Genomic DNA, 20069 nt, shown 5'->3' on the forward strand with positions numbered 1-20069 from the left:
CAACTTGAAAAGTCTGTTGCTCCTATAGGACCTGCCCTCTTAAGTCAACAGTTCTGAGAAGATACACCTGCCTCTTCTTCTGGGAGTTCTGCATGACACTTAGAGTCACTAAAGCCCTTGGCAAACTTCACTAATCATAACATGAGCACACCACAGACAAATATTTTCTGGTACACTCCGAAGAACATCCTTGTTAAAGAAATGTTACGTCCCTGGCAGAAGTCTTTATTCTCAGTGATGATCTCGGTGCATGGGTAACTGCAGGCCCAACATGGCATGTGCCTGAAAAGAGAGTCTGTTCTATGAAAAGATCAGCAATCAGGTTTTGTGATCAGTGGTCTCAAACTCACAGCCCGGGGGCTACATGTGGCCCACCAGGTACTATTTTGAGGCCCTCGGTATGCTTATCATAATCACAAAAGTAAGATAAAACAGTTTCTTGATCATATGACAATATTATTATTAAGACTTAGCCAAAAGGAAAGATTTATAAACTATAAAGAGTTTTACCTCATGCAATATTGTCATTTCTTTAATATGACATTAACTAATTTTTCTGAGGCCCTTCAAGTACCTACAAATCCAAAATGTGGCCCTGCAAATTCCACCAAATCCACCCCAAAATTAAAACTATCCTTCCCCTCATTAAAAGGCATTTTCCATGCAGGAAAACTAGGGACCTCCCTCCCCTTCAGAATCACTGAGCTCTGGAACAACCTTACCTCCCTTCTTAGGAATCTGAGCTCCCTCCAACTTTTCTGAAAACATCTGAAATCCTGGCTATTCTCAAAAATGTAATTCTTCCTCCCTTCTCTGGTATACTAAACCTTCTAAACATTCTTTACACTATGGCCTTTACCTTTCATTGGAGTTCCTTTCTATCCCAACTCTTGTAAACCATGCCGAGCTCTACGATTGTGGAGAGGATGCGGTATACAAACCTAAGGTTTAGTTTAGAAAAGTTGGAATCTATCCAGACACCCAGGTACTTGAGTAAAAGGTAAATTGGAAAGAATGAAAGGGGGATATATGACCTGATCTGGATTGAGAACGAATAGTTGGTGAATTAACCAGAGTGCAATTTTCTTAAGACATTTTTGTAATGGGCCTACATCAGGATTTTTAGAAGTGGTAGAGTGTATAAGGAGAATATTGTTAGCTTAATAGTAGCTCCTAATTCTGCTTTGTTTTGCACAAAAGAGGCTTATGGACTAAGAAAGAGGTGAAAGAGAATGAGGGAAAGGATAGATCTCTCTAAAATTCAGCAGAAGAGTATGTGGGATTTAAGAGTATAGATGATTGCTTGTGGAAACAAACCTAAGGCAGATAAGCTGGAGAGTGGAAGAGGATGATCGATGACATCGAAAAGTTTACAGAAACCACCAGAGCTAAGTAACTATCCAGCTTACCGTAGACTTCCCTTACCATAGGTGTTAGAGTAGTTTCTGTACTATAGTCGATTCTGAAACCCAGTTGACGTGGGTGATAGATCAACATGTGCTGTGTTATCACACAAACATTTACCATGGGATTCACCAACCTTACCAATTCCAGCACAGCTTTGTAAATGAAGCCCTAAGTTATATTGCAACCATTTTATTTTAAAAATGTATATTCCGCTCAAAAATTCTTGGTGAATTGCAAAATAAACACAATATTCCAGATCATAAATTAAAACACAGATGACTATACAACAAATATAAGCTGGAGGGGAGAGGGAAGGAGAAAAAGATGCCAACAGTGGCCCATCCAAGGAGTAACAACATTCCAGAGCTGAGATTGTGATGTCATAATGTCTCATTCCACCAATGCCTAAGAGCCAAATTCATCAGTGATGTCACAGTGGCGCAATTGTTCTATACTGGGACAGACCGAATGTCCATCAAGCCCAGTAGCCTGTTTCCAACAGTGGCCAACCTGGGTCACAAGTGCTTGGCAAGATCTCAAGGAGTAAAACAGATGTTATGCTGCTTATCCTAGGAAGAAGCAGTGGATTTCCCCAAGCCATCTCAATAATGGCCACTTTAAAGTAGAAATGAAGCTGCATTGTAGTTTCAGTACTTTTGCTTTTTACTCAAAAAGTATAATTTTAGGCACTGACTTTTTTACTTGCGTAAATTTTTTATTTGTTTGTTTGTTTTTTTATAATTTCTTTATTCATTTTTAAACTTACATCAAGTGTACAGTAAATATCAACCAAATATAATACATCACTTGAAAAATTTTCAATATCATACACCAAGAAGATTTAACCCCCACCCCCCTCCCAAATTCATATACAACTATATATATATATATATATATATATATATATATATATATATGATTCAGACGTTCAAATACTTAAAGGGTATTAACGTAGAACAAAATCTTTTCCAGAGAAAGGAAAATGGTAAAACCAGAGGACATAATTTGAGGTTGAGGGGTGGTAGATTCAGGGGCAATGTTAGGAAATTCTACTTTACGGAGAGGGTGGTGGATGCCTGGAATGCGCTCCCGAGAGAGGTGGTGGAGAGTAAAACTGTGACTGAGTTCAAAGAAGCGTGGGATGAACACAGAAGATTTAGAATCAGAAAATAATATTAAATATTGAACTAGGCCAGTTACTGGGCAGACTTGCACGGTCTGTGTCTGTATATGGCCGTTTGGTGGAGGATGGGCTGGGGAGGGCTTCAATGGCTGGGAGGGTGTAGATGGGCTGGAGTAAGTCTTAACAGAGATTTTGGCAGTTGGAACTCAAGCACAGTACCGGGTAAAGCTTTGGATTCTCGCCCAGAAATAGCTAAGAAGAAAAAAAAAAAAAAAATTTAAATAAAAAATTTAAATTGAATCAGGTTGGGCAGACTGGATGGACCATTCGGGTCTTTATCTGCCGTCATCTACTATGTTACTATGTATATATATATATATATGCAAATTTCTCTCATGCATATTCATTAGAGATATCCTCAAAGCCCGACTGGCTGGTGGTCCCCCCAGGACAGGGTTGGGAACCACTGCTTTAAACCACACTTCTTGAATCTGTAATGTTCACAGGACCTAATACCCTCAACCAATCACTCTCTTCTCTGAAGCCAAGTCACCAGTTGTACTCTTGCAGCAGTGGCCAGTGGCCGACCTGGAGCAAGATGGCTGCTGTGCCCCCCACCCCAGGAAACGAGAGTGCTCTCTCCATAAGCTTGTGTCAGATTAAAATTGATTAACCACAGCCAGAGACTGGTATGAAATGTACCTGGAGCCAAAGCACATCAGTTTGGGAGAAAATGCTTGCCCTTGCTTTGTCCAACGGAAACCACATTCTCTGCCAAAGATTCAGGGCCTCGGGGGACAGCTGGACATGTCATGTGAAATGTGGCTTTTTATTGCTGAGCGCGTAAAGGTGGATTCAGGAAGAAGTAATTAGGATTCAATTATTAAAGTTTAGATGGAGCCAGCTCATTAAAACTGTTAAGAAGGCCTTGCCAGTTAATCACAGTAGAATATTTCTGACTGAAAGCCAAGACAAGCAGCGATAGGCTGCTAATATCTTATCAAGGGATCAGATCTGCTTCTTTCAGCGAGATCAACATCATCATATGACAGGAACCCCATCAGAACATCACTCTAGGTAGGACATGATGACTACTACTTCTACTATTTATTATTTCTATAGCGCTGTACATTTTAACATACAATAGACAGTCCCTGCTCAGAAGAGCTTACAATCTAATTTAGACAGGACATTTCAGGGTTGGGGAAATAATGGTAGAGGAAATTATACAGTGGGTAGAGGTATCTGACAGCAGTGAGTGGGACTTAGAGTTGACAACAGATTCAAAAAAGTGGGCTTTTAGCTTGGATTTGAATACTGCTAGGAATGGAGCGTGACATTTATTCAGACTCAACAAGTTATGTGCAGCTTCTGAAGATCTAATCTTTGATTTTTTTTTTTTATACCGATTCATACCAACAGGAGGGCTCAACTCGGTTAACAAAATATTAGTAAAGTTATACAGGAGATTAGAGCAGAAACTATATCCTTTAGGCCAGAATTTTATCTTTTTATGATTGATTATTAGAATAAGAAGGATCGTTGGTAAATTTCTGAAATAAATATGTCTTCAGTGCTTTACGAAAAGTGGGTAGATGAGAGAGATCTCTAATTATAGTAGGAAGGTCCTTCCAAACTTTTACAAATAAAAAAGAAAATTATCGACAAAAATTGGCCATAATTTTTATTCCTTTACCAGTGGCGAAGCCAAGTTTATATTTTTGAGAGCTCCTAGAATTAGAGATTTCTTGTGAATTAGTTGAGTCAGGAACCAAAGGAGAAAAAAATATCAGCAGCACTTGCGAAGTTGCCTAGGTTTTCTCTCATTAGGGAGGAGGGGTATTTAGGAAAGAGCCCCCTAAAAACTGTTCCAGGTATTTGTAAAACAAAAATCACTTCAAAGGAAAAATGCGCACAACTGAAAAAGAAATACCAGTAACGCTGTCATACAAAAAAACTTAGTTGGACATTTATTTTAAAGAATTAAGTCTAAAAAGGAAACATACAATAGAAACTAAAGACAGGGTCACCCAGAACCTGAAAGCAAACTCAGTGACTGAAATACCAACGTAATCTGAGTCTGAAGCAGATCTGTTATTCTCCTGGGTGGGTCCGTCGGAACAGAACCAAAGGAGGAAGAAGGTCCAACCTTGTCTGCAGTGAAAAAACCAACCAGGAACAAACAAAACAAAACTGCAGATATGTACAACGATGTAGGCAAAATTTATTGTGACAACCAAAATATATCTAAAAACCTTTTTACCAAACAAGGGACCCAACACGGTCCATGTTTCGGACAACCTTCATCAGGGGTCCATGGTAGAAAAGGAAAGAAAAATGAGTCACAAAAAATTGCAGTAAAAAACGGATTAAATGTATCGCCGAGGGTCACCAAATGTGTCAACTTGCGCTACAGTCACAATAAATTTTTTGCCTACATCGTTGTATGTATCTGCAGTTTTGTTTTGTTTGTTCCTGGTGGGTCCATCGGAAGCCAGGGCTCATTTTGGAGCACTAAGACGCACACAGTGGGCAGGAGCCAGCTCCAAAGGCACAAGAGGCAGCCTGGCAAACTCAGTCCACAAATTGTATTTTGGAACTTGGCTTCCCTTGGATGTACAGTGGAGTCCATCCTCTCTGAATAGGATCCCCCTTTCCCAGCTGGGTGAAGGGATGGTTTGGGGGACTTCCATTGGCAGAAGGGAATGGGCATCCCTTCTGCCAACTTTCATATGCATGGGATAGGAAGTCGGCATGGCAGGGGGAAGTGGGCATACTCTTGACATTTTTGCTGCCATGGGGGGGCGGGAGTGTTCGGTTCGCAGTTCCTGTTTGTCGAGGAGGGCTGTCATTGGCGAAGGGTGTGTGCTTCATTTCTTTTTTTTTTTAATGGGGCAGATATTGTGCATGTGTAACACACACAGCATCTGTGCCCATTAGAAACAAAAAAAAAATGTCCTACCCCGAACAGTTGAGTGGCAGGAGGCTTTCCCCTTCCTCTCTCAGTTGTTCGGCTTCCCTTGCTGTCTCTGCACATGTGTGAGAGTCGCTCTCGCAGCCAACCATCCGATGGGAGAGTCGGGGATTACGACAAACTTCTGCATGAATCATCTGCCCGCAAACCCTTTAGAGCATCAAGAGCTCTTTTTGAATCGGCCATAAAACCGGATCGGAGCAGACCCACATGGTCTTACCGATCCTCTTAGTGCATCTAGGCCCAGATCCCAAAGGAAGGATTAGCAGCATTCTCAAAGACATACTGTTTACTGCTCAAGTCCTTTGATTAAGCTGAAATCCTACAAGTTGTAACCTGGACTCTAAATTTCAATCTTACATAAGAACTCTCGAAATCTATCTTTGTCTTGGATAGGTAGAGACTCTATTCCTCCCTTGTTTTTAGCCCTTTATTATAATACAAATGCTCTTTATCATCTCTTTTTTTTTTGGTATAGAATTAAGAAGTTATTACTTCACAGTTTCTTGATGGATGCTGTGTGGTATTTACAAAACCGCTGCATCATAATAAAGAAATGATTAAAAACCAAGGATCAAATGTTGCTCCAGCACCCTAAGTCCTCTTCCACTGCAAACTCAACTGCCTGCTGCATTTCTCCGGCAAGCCAGAGACTGAAATAGTAAAACAACATAGATCATCTTGTTCCAGCCATGTCTAAGTTTCCAAGTTTATTAAAATTAGATATACGGCTTAAAAATTGTCAGAGCGGTTGTACGTTACATTTAAAAGTTAAAAAGTTGGGAAAGCATAATTAATACTTAAGACGGAGACAAGACAAACTGAAACACATAGGCAAGCTATATAGATCTCCAGCCCATCTACACCATCCCAGCCATTGACACCCTCCCCAGCCTATCCTCAACCAAACGGCCATATTCAGACACAAACCGTGCAAGTCTGTCCAGTACTGGCCTTAGTTCTTCAATAGTTACTATTATCAGAAAATTTCTATATTTGTTTTTAAAATTTTCTATACCGTTTATTCCAAAACAGTTTACAAAAAAAGGTTACATACATAAAATATTAAAACAGGTCAGAACAAATAGAAGCAACAGCAGAAAGATTCAATCCTTATCAAAAAGTCAAATGCTCAAAATAGTTGTATTTTCAACAGTTTCCTGAATGAACTCCTATCACTACATTTTCGAATTTTACTCCAGCATTTGTTTCTACATGTTTAGAACTGGTTTTTGTTTTCAACAGTGCTGAATTTTCGGAACCCAAAGATCTTGACGGTTGGTAACCAGACATCAAACTCTTTAAAAATTCAGGGATCGTGCCATATAGAAATTGGTGACATAACATAATTGCTTTATATTGGATTCTAAAAACAACTGGCAGCCAATGCAGTTGTCAGAGTATGGGGTAATTTGCTCATATCTTGGCATTCTAGTTATCAATCTAGCCACAGCGTTCTGGATAATAGTAAATAGTGAAGAACTGGACTGACTTGCACGGTCTGTGTGAATATGGCCGTTTGGTTGAGGATGGGCTGGGGAGGGCTTCAATGGCTAGGATGGCTTGGATGGTTGAGCTTTGACAGAGACTTCAGGAGTTGGAACCTAAACACAGTATCGGGCAGAGCTTTGGATTCTTGCCCAGAAAAAAAAAAAATTTAGATTGAATTAGGTTGGGCAGACTGGATGGACCATTCAGGTAATTATCTGCCATCATCTACTATGTTACAATCATTTATAGGATAACACAACGGGGAAGGGTGTAACATGGTCAAATTTTTTTCCCTTTGTGTATTAATTTGACGGCAGTGTTTTGGACAATTTGTAATCTTCAAAGTTTTTTCTGAGGGAGTCCGTTATGCAAGGAGTTACAGTAATCCAATTGCGAGATGACTAATGAATGTAGAAGAACGTTAAGGGATGAAGGCTCTAATAGATTTGAGATAGACCTAATCATTCTTAATTTATGGAAACATTTTTGGGCCACAGTGTGAGTGGAAAGTCAATTTATTATCGAGTGTGACGCCTAAAATTGTAATCATTTCTAATCTGAGCTCTGCCACTTTGTACACCTGTGCCTTTGTTTATTCTGCCACATCTGGCTAGGCATAACATAGATCTTTCATTTACCACTTTGGAACTAGCATCCAATTTCAGCAAAGCAATGGCTGAACTCTTATAAGATATGCTGGATGCTTACAAGGCTGGGAGGAAGACAGAGCAGTAGATTAATGAATAAAAATCATGCAGTCCTTTGATAGTGCTACCTGGAAGGAATCCATGCAGACTGGGCTGGAGGCCAGCTCTTCATCTACTGCATGCAGCTTCTCCATAAACATGCTGTCCTTGCTCTGTCGGAGCTTGGGAGGAGGAGGAGGTGGTCCCATGGGAACCACTTCGGCGCTGACATGTCTAAATGGAGGGGCAGACACTTTTGTCTAATAAGAGAGAGAGAGAGAGAAAGAGACCCAATTTGAAAAGTTAAAAAGGAAGTGATCTCAGGGTCTCAGATCACTGGAGGTTTGGTTCAATTCTTTTTTTTAACCTGGATCATACAGTTACACACATAGGTGGGTACAAGGTACTGGGGCAGGGAAGAAAGCAAGGCCTAGCCATTCACCCTGTCAGCCTCCGGAGTGCCAGCAACCAAAGTCAATACCTGACAATCAGGAGTGGGCCCAAAGGAGGGCAAAAGCTACTGGCACCAACAAAAAGGATTCAGTGTCACTCTTCAAACGGTGAGATTAAATCACAGCTGCCTCTTGCTTAATGCACTGTGCAGCTTAACCTACTTTTCCACACAATTTCACAAATCAACATCTGTTACAGAATTACATTTGCAGATTTGCTAAAGGCAATATGAATAACTTTTAATGGCTGTTTACTGCTAAAAATTTAAAAAAAAAAACCAAGCTTACCTCAGGTGAGGTGGCAGCTTCCTCATCTGTCTCCATCAACTCACACGCTGTGGCCCTATAGCCTTTAGGACCCCTTGGAGAGGAGGAGGTGCTCTCCACATCACTTTCCAATAAACTCTGCAATCAATCAACATACTTATATCTAGGCACTGAAACCACCATTAAAACTAAAGAAAAAGGACAAATTTTATTCCCCTTTGATGTGTGGCTAGAAAAGAAACATTCTGAAGAAACACCACCGTGAAAAAAAAAAAAAAGACAGAGATAGCAAGGTGTGTGCTTGTTTATTTTATTTATATGTACTTTGTAATTTGCAGAATATAAATGTTTTTAAATAAATAAATAAAAAGATAGATAAGATAGATGCTCCTTGAGAAAGAATGAAATTGAGAGAGCAGCCTTTGAATCAGTAGCTGGCTCTTAAAGAGATAGTTGGCTGGTTCTGGAGTTATAATGTCATCATTTAGACTATTTCTGTCATAAAGGACTCAGTAAATAAATCCATGCCAACATGCCAAGAAATTACCACCAGACTGAGCTATGATCACAAGAAAACAGACCTCTTCAGCTGTTTCATCCTCCTCTTCCTCCTCCGGCTGGTACTCCTCATCAGATGAGTCCTCCTCTTCCAGGGGTATATCCACAAACTGTGGGGCCTGGAGCAATAAAAAAAAGAATTACACAAAGTGAAAAGAGATGGAACCAGGCTCAGGATGATACAGACCTGTGGGTCTATCCTTGAAGGAGTTCTGATACTGTCAACTAGCCACCATGAGATAGAAAGAGCAGGTCATAGGGAAGGAAGAAAAAAAAAAAAAATGCTACAATCTGGAAGCAAGTTTATGTTCAGAAGCAAAAAGAAAACTGATCACAGGTCAGGTCTTCTTTGTGGACCATCCAACTGTCAGACTCTAGAACATGAGGCCTGCTCAGAGCCCTCCAGATATGTGCTCTTGCTTATTGTTCAGCAGGGACACCAATGCAGATAACCTGCCACTTCAATTTATAGGACTTAAATCAGACTTCTAAGGTAGGTTTACCAGATTTTACTTTAACGCAGCTTGTGGGCAGCTGGGGGATGGCAACATTTCTTCACCTCTCTGTCTTGTTTCCCTTTCAATGTCCTGCTTCCTGCCTTCTCCTTCCACAGACACTCTTTCTCCTTCACCTTCTCCAGACCCCTCATCCCGGCTGCAAAAGTGCAACTTTCAGTGTTGGCCTGCAGGCTGTCACAGAACAAATAGTACCCAGCTCTCACCCCTTTGAAATGAAGAAACAGCAACAGCCTCTGCTTGTCCAGCAGGAGGTGCTCACCTAACAGCTGTTCAATAGAGCTGCAGCTGCCTATGTTTTTCAAACCGGTCCTGGAGAAACCCCTAGCCAGTCAATTTTTCAGGATGTCCACAATAACTATGCAAAAGACCAACTTATTCAATGGAGGAACTACATGCAATTCTCTCTCAAGCACAGATTTTGAATATCAAATGGGCTTGAGAAACACAAAGTTACAGGATTTAGTACTGGTCTCACTCTACTTTCTCTGCTTGGAACCCACTTTAGATGATCCTTTTCTGGTCAGGTAGGCAATCTACACATATTTTAAACAAATATAGAAATAACAAGGTGGAAAACAGCCTCACCACTCCTTTCTCTAGTTTTGAACGTGTCATCTTGGGCTCCTAAAATGAAGAAAGGACAGAGGGAAGCAACATTTTTGATTGAAATGTTTGTGGGAGGGGTATAAATGTGTTTTTAAGAAAATGTTAAAAGAAATACAAGAGATGTTTACAGGGTTTTAATGATTTAATATTGTGTTCTTGATGTTAGATGGAAAAATTAATAAAGAATTTGAAAAAAAAAATACCACCAGTCAATTTAAATTAAGCAATTTAACAGGAAAATGCTCCTTTTCTGAAGGTCTGGACAAATATTCATTGTGTTCCTCTCATCTCCCCAACCCCGGCAGAGGATCGTGCAACCCCACAAAGAAAAAGACTTTCACTCACAAACATGGGCATGTCCTCTGTTTCATTGATGGCTGCCTTCATCATGGCCATGACGTGCTCATTGGTGATCACTTCCTATGGTAGAGGAGACAAGACTCTTTCAGAAAGTGCCAAATCTTCCTCTTTTCCCAAGTCCACCCAACACAACTATCATCAGACTTTCCTTTGGGTGACAAATCACCGCAATCAAGAAAGAAAGCCCAACTAGTGTGAAAGCCAACCTTCAGAAACCATGAAGAGAAGACATTACCCCCTAAGCTGTAGATACCATCATGTGAGCCCTGCGAGTGGCTCTTGAATTCATTATGCTGCTCCTTCCAGTCTTAGCACTACCTTCATCTTAACCCTTTAAATGGTAGAGGATGAAACAGCTGCTTTACGTGACAGCAACAGTGCTAAAGAAAGGGTTAATCATGAATGTAAGAAACACAGGAATAAGGCACAATTTTAACTCACTGCACAAAGGAGTTGGTTCATGGCAGTAGGAAGGCATCGCACCTGCCAATTTTGGAGGGGGGAGGGGGGTCTTTGCAGTGGGTGTCAGTGCAGGGGAGGTTCACGGTGGCAGGAGGGAGTGGGCATCCCTCCTGCCAATTTTTTGATACCAGGGTCATTCAGCAGGTGTGAGGAGGGGGGGGCTTTCTTCTTTTTTATGGGGCAGATATTGTGTGTGTGTAACACATGCACAACATCTGTGCCATTTAAAAAAAAAAAAAAAAAGAATTAGCTCCAACAGCTGAGTGGCGGGAGGCTGCTTTGGAGCTTCCCTTGCCAATCAGCTGTTCAGGCTTCCCCAAAACAGCTCCGCGCATGTCTCAAAAGTCGCTCTCACAACGAATTAGGGTGAACGTCCGTGCAAATCATTTGCGTGCCAACCTATTGGAACATCAATCACTGTTCTAGAGTCGGTCCCCAAATTGGCCAACCGTGACTCAAAAGGTCTTAACGGCTGTGTTTTGTGCATCTAGCCAGAACTTTAATCTGCTGTTCCCTGTGGATAGCAAAAGTAACACTACCCCAGAAATGAATGAGAGAGTGAGAGGTAAGAAATGTGGGACGAGCAAGCGCAGCTTGTGGAGAGCTCAGATTTCCAAGCGTGTTTTGGTGTCCAGCATTTTGGCTACGCTGAGAGCCAGGCCCGCAACCCCGGTTACGGTGTGGTGAAGGGGGAGGGGCAGGCAGAAGATCATGTCTAGCTCCTGTATCTGAGAGATGCTGGTTGCTGGGAGGCATTAAAATACTCTATCAGCCCAGATGTCAGTGCCAGGCTGCGTGGGTGAAGGTAAACCACAGTTCGCTGATATTTGCAGAGCAGTGACTCGTGTGTGCGTCTGTTTGGAAGAGAAGCAGCAAATAACTGATGGTTCAGAGGGATAAACACTACCAGATCTCACCAGGCGCAGAAAGTGAGCAGGAAACAGATGCACTGGAGCGCTGGTTTTTAATTTGCGTGACGACATAGATGTTTTTCATCTGCCATCTCGTCCACACAGTCCCAGAACCCAGACTTACCGATAAAGGTCACTTTTTAAAAAAGAAATATATCCTTTTACTCATCACCGTGGCTAACCATAGAGATTTAAAGGGCTTCGGGGCTGTTTCCACGCGGCTTTGGAAAAGAGGCCCAATGTCTCCCATTCCGTCCTATTGAGATATATAATTTTCTTTGTTCTTGGATCACAGGTTTGTGGACTAAATCATTAATTATTTCCTAACAAAAATTTTTTTGTTAACGTGTATCGGTCTTTATATGACTGTTTAATATCAGTTTCTAATCTGTGTGCAAGATATTGACTTATTATTCGTATAATTTGAATTTAAAAAGAAAAGAAAAGTAGACTAGGGAATGATTTGTTTAACTTTTCAAACAACATTAAAACAAGAGGATGCTAACAACCAACAAATTGGAGAAAAGTATCATTTCCGTCAGCAAAATTATGCCATAGCAGGGTGCGGAATATATCTGGACAAATTCCAGAAGGAAAAGTCCATTAAAAAAAAAAAAAAGTATTACCCCACCCCCCTTTTACAAAAGCATAGCGCGGTTTTTAGCCGTGGCGGTAACAGCTCTGACACTCATAGAATTCCTATGAACACAGGAGCTGTTACCGCTGCAGCTGGTGCTAATTAAAGTGCTCCAAACGCATTGATCTTAACCAATACATTTTTATGTTTGTTTATTACTCATAGGCGTAGAATTTCTCCTTATTTTCGGTTCAGTGTTTTAGTGTTCACTGTTTTTAGAATAGTGTCATTTTAATTTTGCTAACAATTTGAATGTAGGCCCCTCTTGATCTTGAGGCCCTAGGCTGAAGCCTAGTTAGCCTATAGGAAAATCCGGCCCTGCTTTGTCCTCATCTGCACCATCCTCAAACACATAAGAGATTCCGCTGCTGGGTCAGACCAGTGGTCCATCATGCCCAGCAGTCTGCTCACACGGTGGCCCTTTTGGTCAAAGGCCAGCGCCCTAACTGAGACGCGCCCTACCAGCGTACGTCCTTGTTCAGTAGGAACTTGTCTAACTTTGTCTTGAATCATAAGCGTTCGAGGCTCATGCAGTTAAGGCAGAGCTTTCGGGAATGGGGCAAGGACAGGCACGGCGACAAAACTCGCTGGGATGGGGACAAATTTGTCCCCGTGTCATTCAATTAGTATGTAAGTTTTCCATTTAGACTTATTGTATTGTATTTAGACTTATGTATTGTATTAAGACTTTTTGTTATTCGCTGAATGTCCAGCCTTCTTTCAATGTGAACCGCCTAGAACTCGCCTGACTATGGCGGTATAGAAAAATAAAGTTATTATTATTATAATCTGGACAAGGGCTATATTTCCAGTTATAGCTTTAAATTTATAACATTTGATTGAAGGAAATCAAATAATATATACATAGATTTTCATTTCAATTAGATTCACAATTATTATATTTTCATATATAGTTTTATCATTCCTTCAAAATATTTTTCCAAATGACCCATTGCAAAACATCTTATATCCCCACTCCCCTCCTTCCCTTCCCCCACCCCCCGAATTGAAGATTCCTCCCCTTGCCCCCTCCCCTTCATGGATAGAAGTAATAGCTTTAAATTGTTTCCTTTCGGGGGGTGTCATAGGCTTTTATCAATTTCCATTAGAGGTGTACCATTGTATTGTATAGTTATTGATTGACGTATTATTGTATGTCTGCTTGTTGAATGTGTTTGTCTTTTTTTCCCCTCTTTACTATTGAAATTGAAATTATTTTCCCTTTATTTTGTAACCCCCCTGACGGTCAAGCGAGGGACAGTATATAAACTATAACACCAAACCTCTAGGTCAGGGGTAGGGAACTCCGGTCCTCGAGAGCCGTATTCCAGTCGGGTTTTTAGGATTTCCCCAATGAATCCGCATTGAAAGCAGTGCATGCAAATAGACCTCATGCATATTCAGTGGGGAAATCCTGAAAACCCGACTGGAATACGGCTCTCGAGGACCGGAGTTCCCTACCCCTGATCTAGGTGATTCTGGGAAAGCTTGTTCAGCTGCCCTTGGGCAAATGCGATGCTTCTACCCTTTACTGTAGCTCCTTAAAGAAAGTATTCTTGGCCAGAGTTCTTCAGTGGAGGCCTCTGGGATGATCCCTCATCACCATTCGGACTCCCCCCCCCTGCCTTTAACCAAATTATGACACAAAGAAGGAAGTACCGGTAGATGGGAGGAAGAGTCCTATGCATTTCTCAACAGGTGAAGAGAAAACATTTGGAAATACCCACTTTGACGAGAAACTCAATAAAAGCCTTGAAGGTGGGCTGGATGGCATTAGTCAGCGGTGCCTGGGAAGATATTTGGCCCAACTTATATTTTATGTTTAAATGATTTTTATTATTCCAGCAGTAAGAAGCAAATACAAACAGTAGTACCATTCAGGAAATAACATTTTCATCAATATAATCAGTTCCCCTCCCCTCCCCAAGAATCCATGGCCAGTCCAACATCTTAAAGATTCAAAAGTCTACTGCGAGCAGGCGGTGTGAGGTCCTGCCAGAAGTGCTCCCACCCCTGACAAAATTTGCCACCCGGGCCATGTGTCTCTCCAGTGTTGTCCATTTATATTTTAAACCGAGAACTAATCTGTATCCTCCGTCTCCCCTAGAAAGAGAAAGTTTTGCCCCTTTGAAGTTTATAAACTCCTTAACATATTTAAGGGGGAAAAAATATAAAAACTATGAAGTTGAGCATTAAACATTTTAATTTCCATAAAAAAATAACATTAAACAGTAGCATTCCCTGCACAGGCAGTCAGTCGGTCCCTCGATGGGACTAAACCAGAGCAAAGTTTCTCTTTTTGATCACTTAGGCTTAGCAAGGCTGGATCTTTCTTCCCAGGCTTAAGGGTTCGCAGCTGGGCTTAAGAAGCCACGGCCGGCCAAGTGCTTCTTCAGCAGCCGCCGCAGCCGGTTCTTCTCCCGCAGCACCGACTCGCCCTCCGATCGGGCCCAGGCGAAGGGGCGGGCCGGGGGCCCGGCCGGGCCAAGCGGGGCGGGCAGGGGGTCGAAGAAGAGGGACTCCTTCCTTCGGACCCGGGGGCACTCCCCCAGGGTCAGGAAGCCGTACGGGGTGGTGATCTTGCTCAGATGCGGCAGGGACATGGCCGCCCGGCTGCCCGGCTCCTGCAGCGGCTCCCAGCGCTCCCGCAGCCGGCACAGCTCCAGGCTGTAGCAGCGGCTCCGGCGCCCCTCGGCCGGCGCCAGGGAGGGGATGATGAAGGGCGGGATCCGCTCGGGGGTCATCACCAGGGCCAGGACGTCCCGGGGCTCTCCGACCATCGGCATGCTTCAAGCCGCTGGACGTCCACCTGGGCGTCCTCGGCCTATATAGCGCCCAGTTGACGTCACCGAGGGGCGGAGTCAGGCGGACATGCGATGTGCGTGAATCACACCTGCTCCCCATCTCAGTGAAACGCAAAAAAAGGATAGCCACCCCAACGGAAAAACGACAGGTTGACCCTTCCCCACCCCAAAGAGAGAATAGACGCCCTCAATGAAAACACAACAGATATACCCTTCTCCACCCCAAGAAAAGGATAGACACCCCAAAGGAAACACAGCAATCTGCACCCTTCCTCACCCCAAGAAAAGGATAGACACCCCCAAGGGAAACACAACAGGCTGAACCCTTTCCCATTCCAAAGAAAAGTATAGATATCCCCCAACGGAAAAACAACAGGTTGACCCTTCCCCACCCCGAAGAAAGAATAGATGCCCTCAATGAAAACACAACAGATATACCCTTCTCCACCCCAAGAAAAGGATAGACACCCCAAGGGAAACACAGCAATCTGCACCCTTCCTCACCCCAAGAAAAGGATAGACACCCCCAAGGGAAACACAACAGGCTTAATCCTTTCCCATTCCAAAGAAAAGTATAGATATCCCCAACGGAAAAACAACAGGTTGACCCTTCCCCACCCCAAAGAAAGAATAGATGCCTCCAATGAAAACACAACAGATATACCCTTCTCCACCCCAAAAAAAAGGATAGACACCCCAAGGGAAACACAACAGGCTGAAAACTTTCCCATTCCAAAGAAAAGTATAGATATCCCCAATGGAAAAAAAACAACAAGTTGACCCTTCCCCACCCCGAAGAAAGAATAGATGCCCCCAAAGGAAACACAGCAATCTGCACCCTTCCTCAACCCAAGAAAAGGATAGACACCCCCAAGGGAAACACACCAATCTGCACCCTTCCTCACCCCAAGAAAAGGATAGACGCCCCCAATGAAAACACAAAAGGCACTCTTCCTCACCCCCAATAAAAATATAGACCCCTCCCAAAAAAAATACAATAAGCAACACCCTTCCTCACCCCCCAAAAAAGATAGACACCCCCAAGGGAAACACAACAGGCTGAACTCTTTCCCATTCCAAAGAAAAGTATAGATATCCCCAACGGAAAAATGACAGGTTGACCCTTCCTCACCCCACAACAAGGATAGATACCCCCAAGGGAAACAACAGACTGCACCCTTTCCAATTCCAAAAAAAAAGTATAGACCAGCGGTTCCCAAACTGGGAGCCGACTGACGTACAGGGGAGCCACAGATTATTCTTATATTAAACATCTTTTACAACCTTAAGAAATTAAAAAGTATGGAGAAATAAAAATACTACAACTGAATCTTCAGGTTATTTGTTAGTTACGGTTTTGATGTTTATGGCTGGTAAAACACTTTGTTTAATGTTATCGTGTGAATGTAATCACTGTGGGGCTCATAATCAAAACAAAAAATATGCCTAAAAACCCACCAAACTCGGCACTTGGATGACCTAAAAGACAGGTTGTACAAGTGCCAATAATCGAAACAAGTTTTTAGATGTATCCAGAGACTTTTTAGGCCTCTGAATGCCGCTGTGTGCCCAGAGGTGAAAGGGGCATTTTTGAAGGAGTGGTGAGGGCGGGATTTGGGCGGAACGTGGGCCAACCTAGACTTAATCGTACTGCAGGGATATTTGAAAGTTTTAGGAGGCTTCCTGGATGGAACTTATACGTTGCGACTTAGACAATGTAAAAACAGTTTTAAGGGCCAGATTCTGTATAGGATGCCACCACCTTTCCTCCTCACCTGGGGTTATCAGCTCTTCATGTATTCCTCAGGTGGTTTTGGAATCCCCCCTACTCCAGTTGTGATGAGTTGTTTCAAAATCCCACCACTGCCACAAATGTGGTCATGCTGTGCGGTTATTACCTGTCACACATCTGTCCCCAGACACCGCTGGTTTATTTGTGTGTGTGTATGTATATATATATATATATATATATATATACACTGCTCTTCGCTTTATTATCTCTGTGGTTTACAAAAAATTAAGAAAGGAAAATAATGCTAATATTAAAAAGAATAGAAAAGATAAGAAAAAATTTTTTAAAAAAATTCTAATAGTTGCTGCAGGCCCTATTTCCCCAAAATTGCAAATTGAAAAATTCAGAGTTAGGAATAAAATTAATAAAAACGTAAAAGTAGAAAATACTCCAACCCTTCATTGGCAGTCTCAGGCAGCTCCTTTTCAGCACCCTACATCAATCAGGGTGAATGGACAGCTCCAAGCAGCCTTTGCAAGATTTTTATGTAAATAAGCTCGACACACTTCACTGATCAGGCTCCCTCTGCTGGCCTGTAACAGGAGTGTCACCCTATCACAGAGAGCAAGGATGAGACAGCAGGAAATTCATACAATATCCAGCACCAGCAGTCCCAACCACAAACAAAAAGAAACCAGCAAGGGTAAAAGTTAAAATGCAAACTCCACGGAACTAAAAGCGCATGGACTTAAAAAAGAAACAGATGTGGGGTGCGGTCCCAGGGATCCTTGTTTTTTAAACTCCTGTGGGCCTCAAGGATCTTGCTCACTCTGCGGATCCTCATTTTAACCACTGCAGACCTCACGGATCCCACTGGAGGGATTAAGATGCGGATACATAGGGTGAGCAGGATCTGTAAGGCCCGTGGGAGTTAAAACAAGGATCTCTGAGGACCCCATTCCACGGCTGCTTTCTTTTTAAGGTGGTGTGGTAGACATCTGCGAGGTCTGTGGGGTCCGTGGGATCCTTGTGTTGAGGTCCATCAGAGGTAAACTGAAATCACAAACCGCAGCTGTCAAAACTGAGGTATACAGTGTTTTAAGGACGTGGTTGAGATCCGTGAGGTTCACGGGGTCCGCAAGGTTCGCGTTTCACCCCTCTCCCTTATTTTGCCACTGTACTGAAAAGAGTGTTATCATATGTATTTTGTTAAGTGCCAATTTGCAGAAACAAAATTATGTTGGTTTTTTTTTTTTTTTACAGTATTTCAGCTCATTGATTGAACCATATCCACATCGTTCTCTTCGTGGTTAGGCTGAGAACTTCTCAGCACCCCCTGGTACTGCTGGACCTCACCAATTCAGGATGATGGTACCAGAGGCATCCTCAAACAAACAAACAAAAAAATACATCCTTGCAGAGACTGGAATCATCTCGAGAGCTTCAGTCAGTTCATCTGGTTTTGATTCTCCAGTGGACAGCTGGACAGATCCTGCTTAGAAGGTTATTTGGGACTTTGGGTCAAAATGCCCCACTCTTGGACTGACCCTTGAGGCTGTGTTGACCTGCTCCCCACCTCACCCCCTATATTATATTGTATTGTGTGTTTATTTATTATTCGCCTTATGCAGAGCGAAGTACAAATTAACAAACATAATAAATGTAATTACAAACATAAAACCATACCAAAGTACAATCTAAAAAAAACCATAAAAATATAAAACAATTAGCAGCGATGAAACCTCAATATTCACAGCGTATCTCCTCATAGCCACAAACGCAGTCCCCCATTCTTCACCCCTGTTTCATTTCACAAAACACGCGGTGTTTCAGCAATCTTATAAATGTTTTCAAATTCCCCTGTCGCCATATACAGTGTATTGTGGAAGCCAATGCAAGAGAACACGCCCGCTCTTGTTGTTTGCAATTGTAGCTCCTTTCTCGTCGGGATCTTCAAATCCCAGTAGTCAGAGGAATGCAACTTAGGGAGCGCAATATAATACGATAGTCAATTAGGTATTTGGGGGCCAAGCCATGCAGACTCTGATAAACTACCAACTGCAGCTTATACCTGACACGGAAATCCATCTTATGCCAATATAGCTTGATGTACCGTAATAGTCGAATACATGTTCACCTCTTGTTAGTCTAAACAATGTCCCTATGATGGAATTTTGCACTACCTGGAACGCATGAAGAACAGTGGAAGGCAAGCCAAGTGGAACAATATTAGATATGTAAGATATGGGTAGGATGTCTGAACTGCATTGATCGAGAGAACAGTTTTTAACCCCCATTTATCATCACGCACTGTGACCTTGAACAAAGTCACTTCACCTCCCTGCGATCACAGGTAGAGTCTAAGAGGCTCGTTTTCAAAGCACTTAGACACACAAAGCACCAAAGGTTTCTATGGTACTTTGTGTGTCTAAGTGCTTTGAAAATGAGCCCCTAAGCTCTTTGGGATATGCACCGATCTGATATTTTTAATTGGTAAAGCTTTCCCTTAGCACCTGCAGAGAGGAAGATACCCCTGTCCTACAGCCCCATTCACTCTCTTGCTTTCGACACGCCCTGATTCTCAGATAGATTAAATTAGCACTGTACATATTCCCTGGGCAGATCTGTCACAATTTACTTCAATTGGTAGCCCAGCAGCTCAGCTGATTAACAGCTTATCTTCACGGCCTGGACCACAAATTGAGGCTTCGGATTTATTTTACCGCTGAAGGTGTCACAAGGAATGAGGCTGAATGCTCCTAGATCTTTTTATGGATCTACGTCCCCCCCGCCTCCCCCCCTACATAAAGTAGTCTAAAAGGCTGAAAGAAGGATGATATTTTACAATGACACTTGGAAATGCTACCTGGCTGTGTGGAGAGAAACAGGAACAAAATGTAGAATAAGACAATTGTTTTCTGGAGAATCCTTGCAGAAACTTTGGGTATTCTGCCACCCGGTGGCGGAAAGTTATTTACCTTTTAAACATGATTTTGCAATAATTTTTAGTTCCTCAAGCTTATAATGATAAAATGCACATATTCACATACTTAATGAGAAAGATACTTGGACTGCTGGCAA

The 20069-nt window shown here is 42.3% G+C and overlaps 2 protein-coding genes across 2 annotated transcripts in view; both read right to left on the reverse strand.

The window, feature by feature from the left end:
• LOC117349519 (GON-4-like protein) overlaps positions 1–20069 on the reverse strand; it is a 70170-nt gene that overhangs the window by 6057 nt on the left and 44044 nt on the right. Inside the window, exons 2-6 of the mRNA XM_033923044.1 lie at positions 10428–10502; positions 10062–10100; positions 8982–9077; positions 8422–8538; positions 7771–7941 (exon numbers count right to left, since the gene is read on the reverse strand). Of these exons, the coding sequence (XP_033778935.1) occupies positions 7771–7941; positions 8422–8538; positions 8982–9077; positions 10062–10100; positions 10428–10478 (474 nt within the window). The 5' untranslated portion in view covers positions 10479–10502. The remainder of the gene's footprint in view (positions 1–7770; positions 7942–8421; positions 8539–8981; positions 9078–10061; positions 10101–10427; positions 10503–20069) is intronic.
• LOC117349520 (C2 calcium-dependent domain-containing protein 4B-like) lies at positions 13950–15381 on the reverse strand. Its single transcript, XM_033923045.1, has one exon. It carries the CDS (start codon positions 15236–15238, stop codon positions 14795–14797), a length of 444 nt encoding a protein of 147 aa, XP_033778936.1. The 5' UTR covers positions 15239–15381; the 3' UTR covers positions 13950–14794.

The sequence above is a fragment of the Geotrypetes seraphini genome, chromosome 16, assembly GCF_902459505.1.
Source record: "Geotrypetes seraphini chromosome 16, aGeoSer1.1, whole genome shotgun sequence".
NCBI lineage: Eukaryota > Metazoa > Chordata > Amphibia > Gymnophiona > Dermophiidae > Geotrypetes > Geotrypetes seraphini.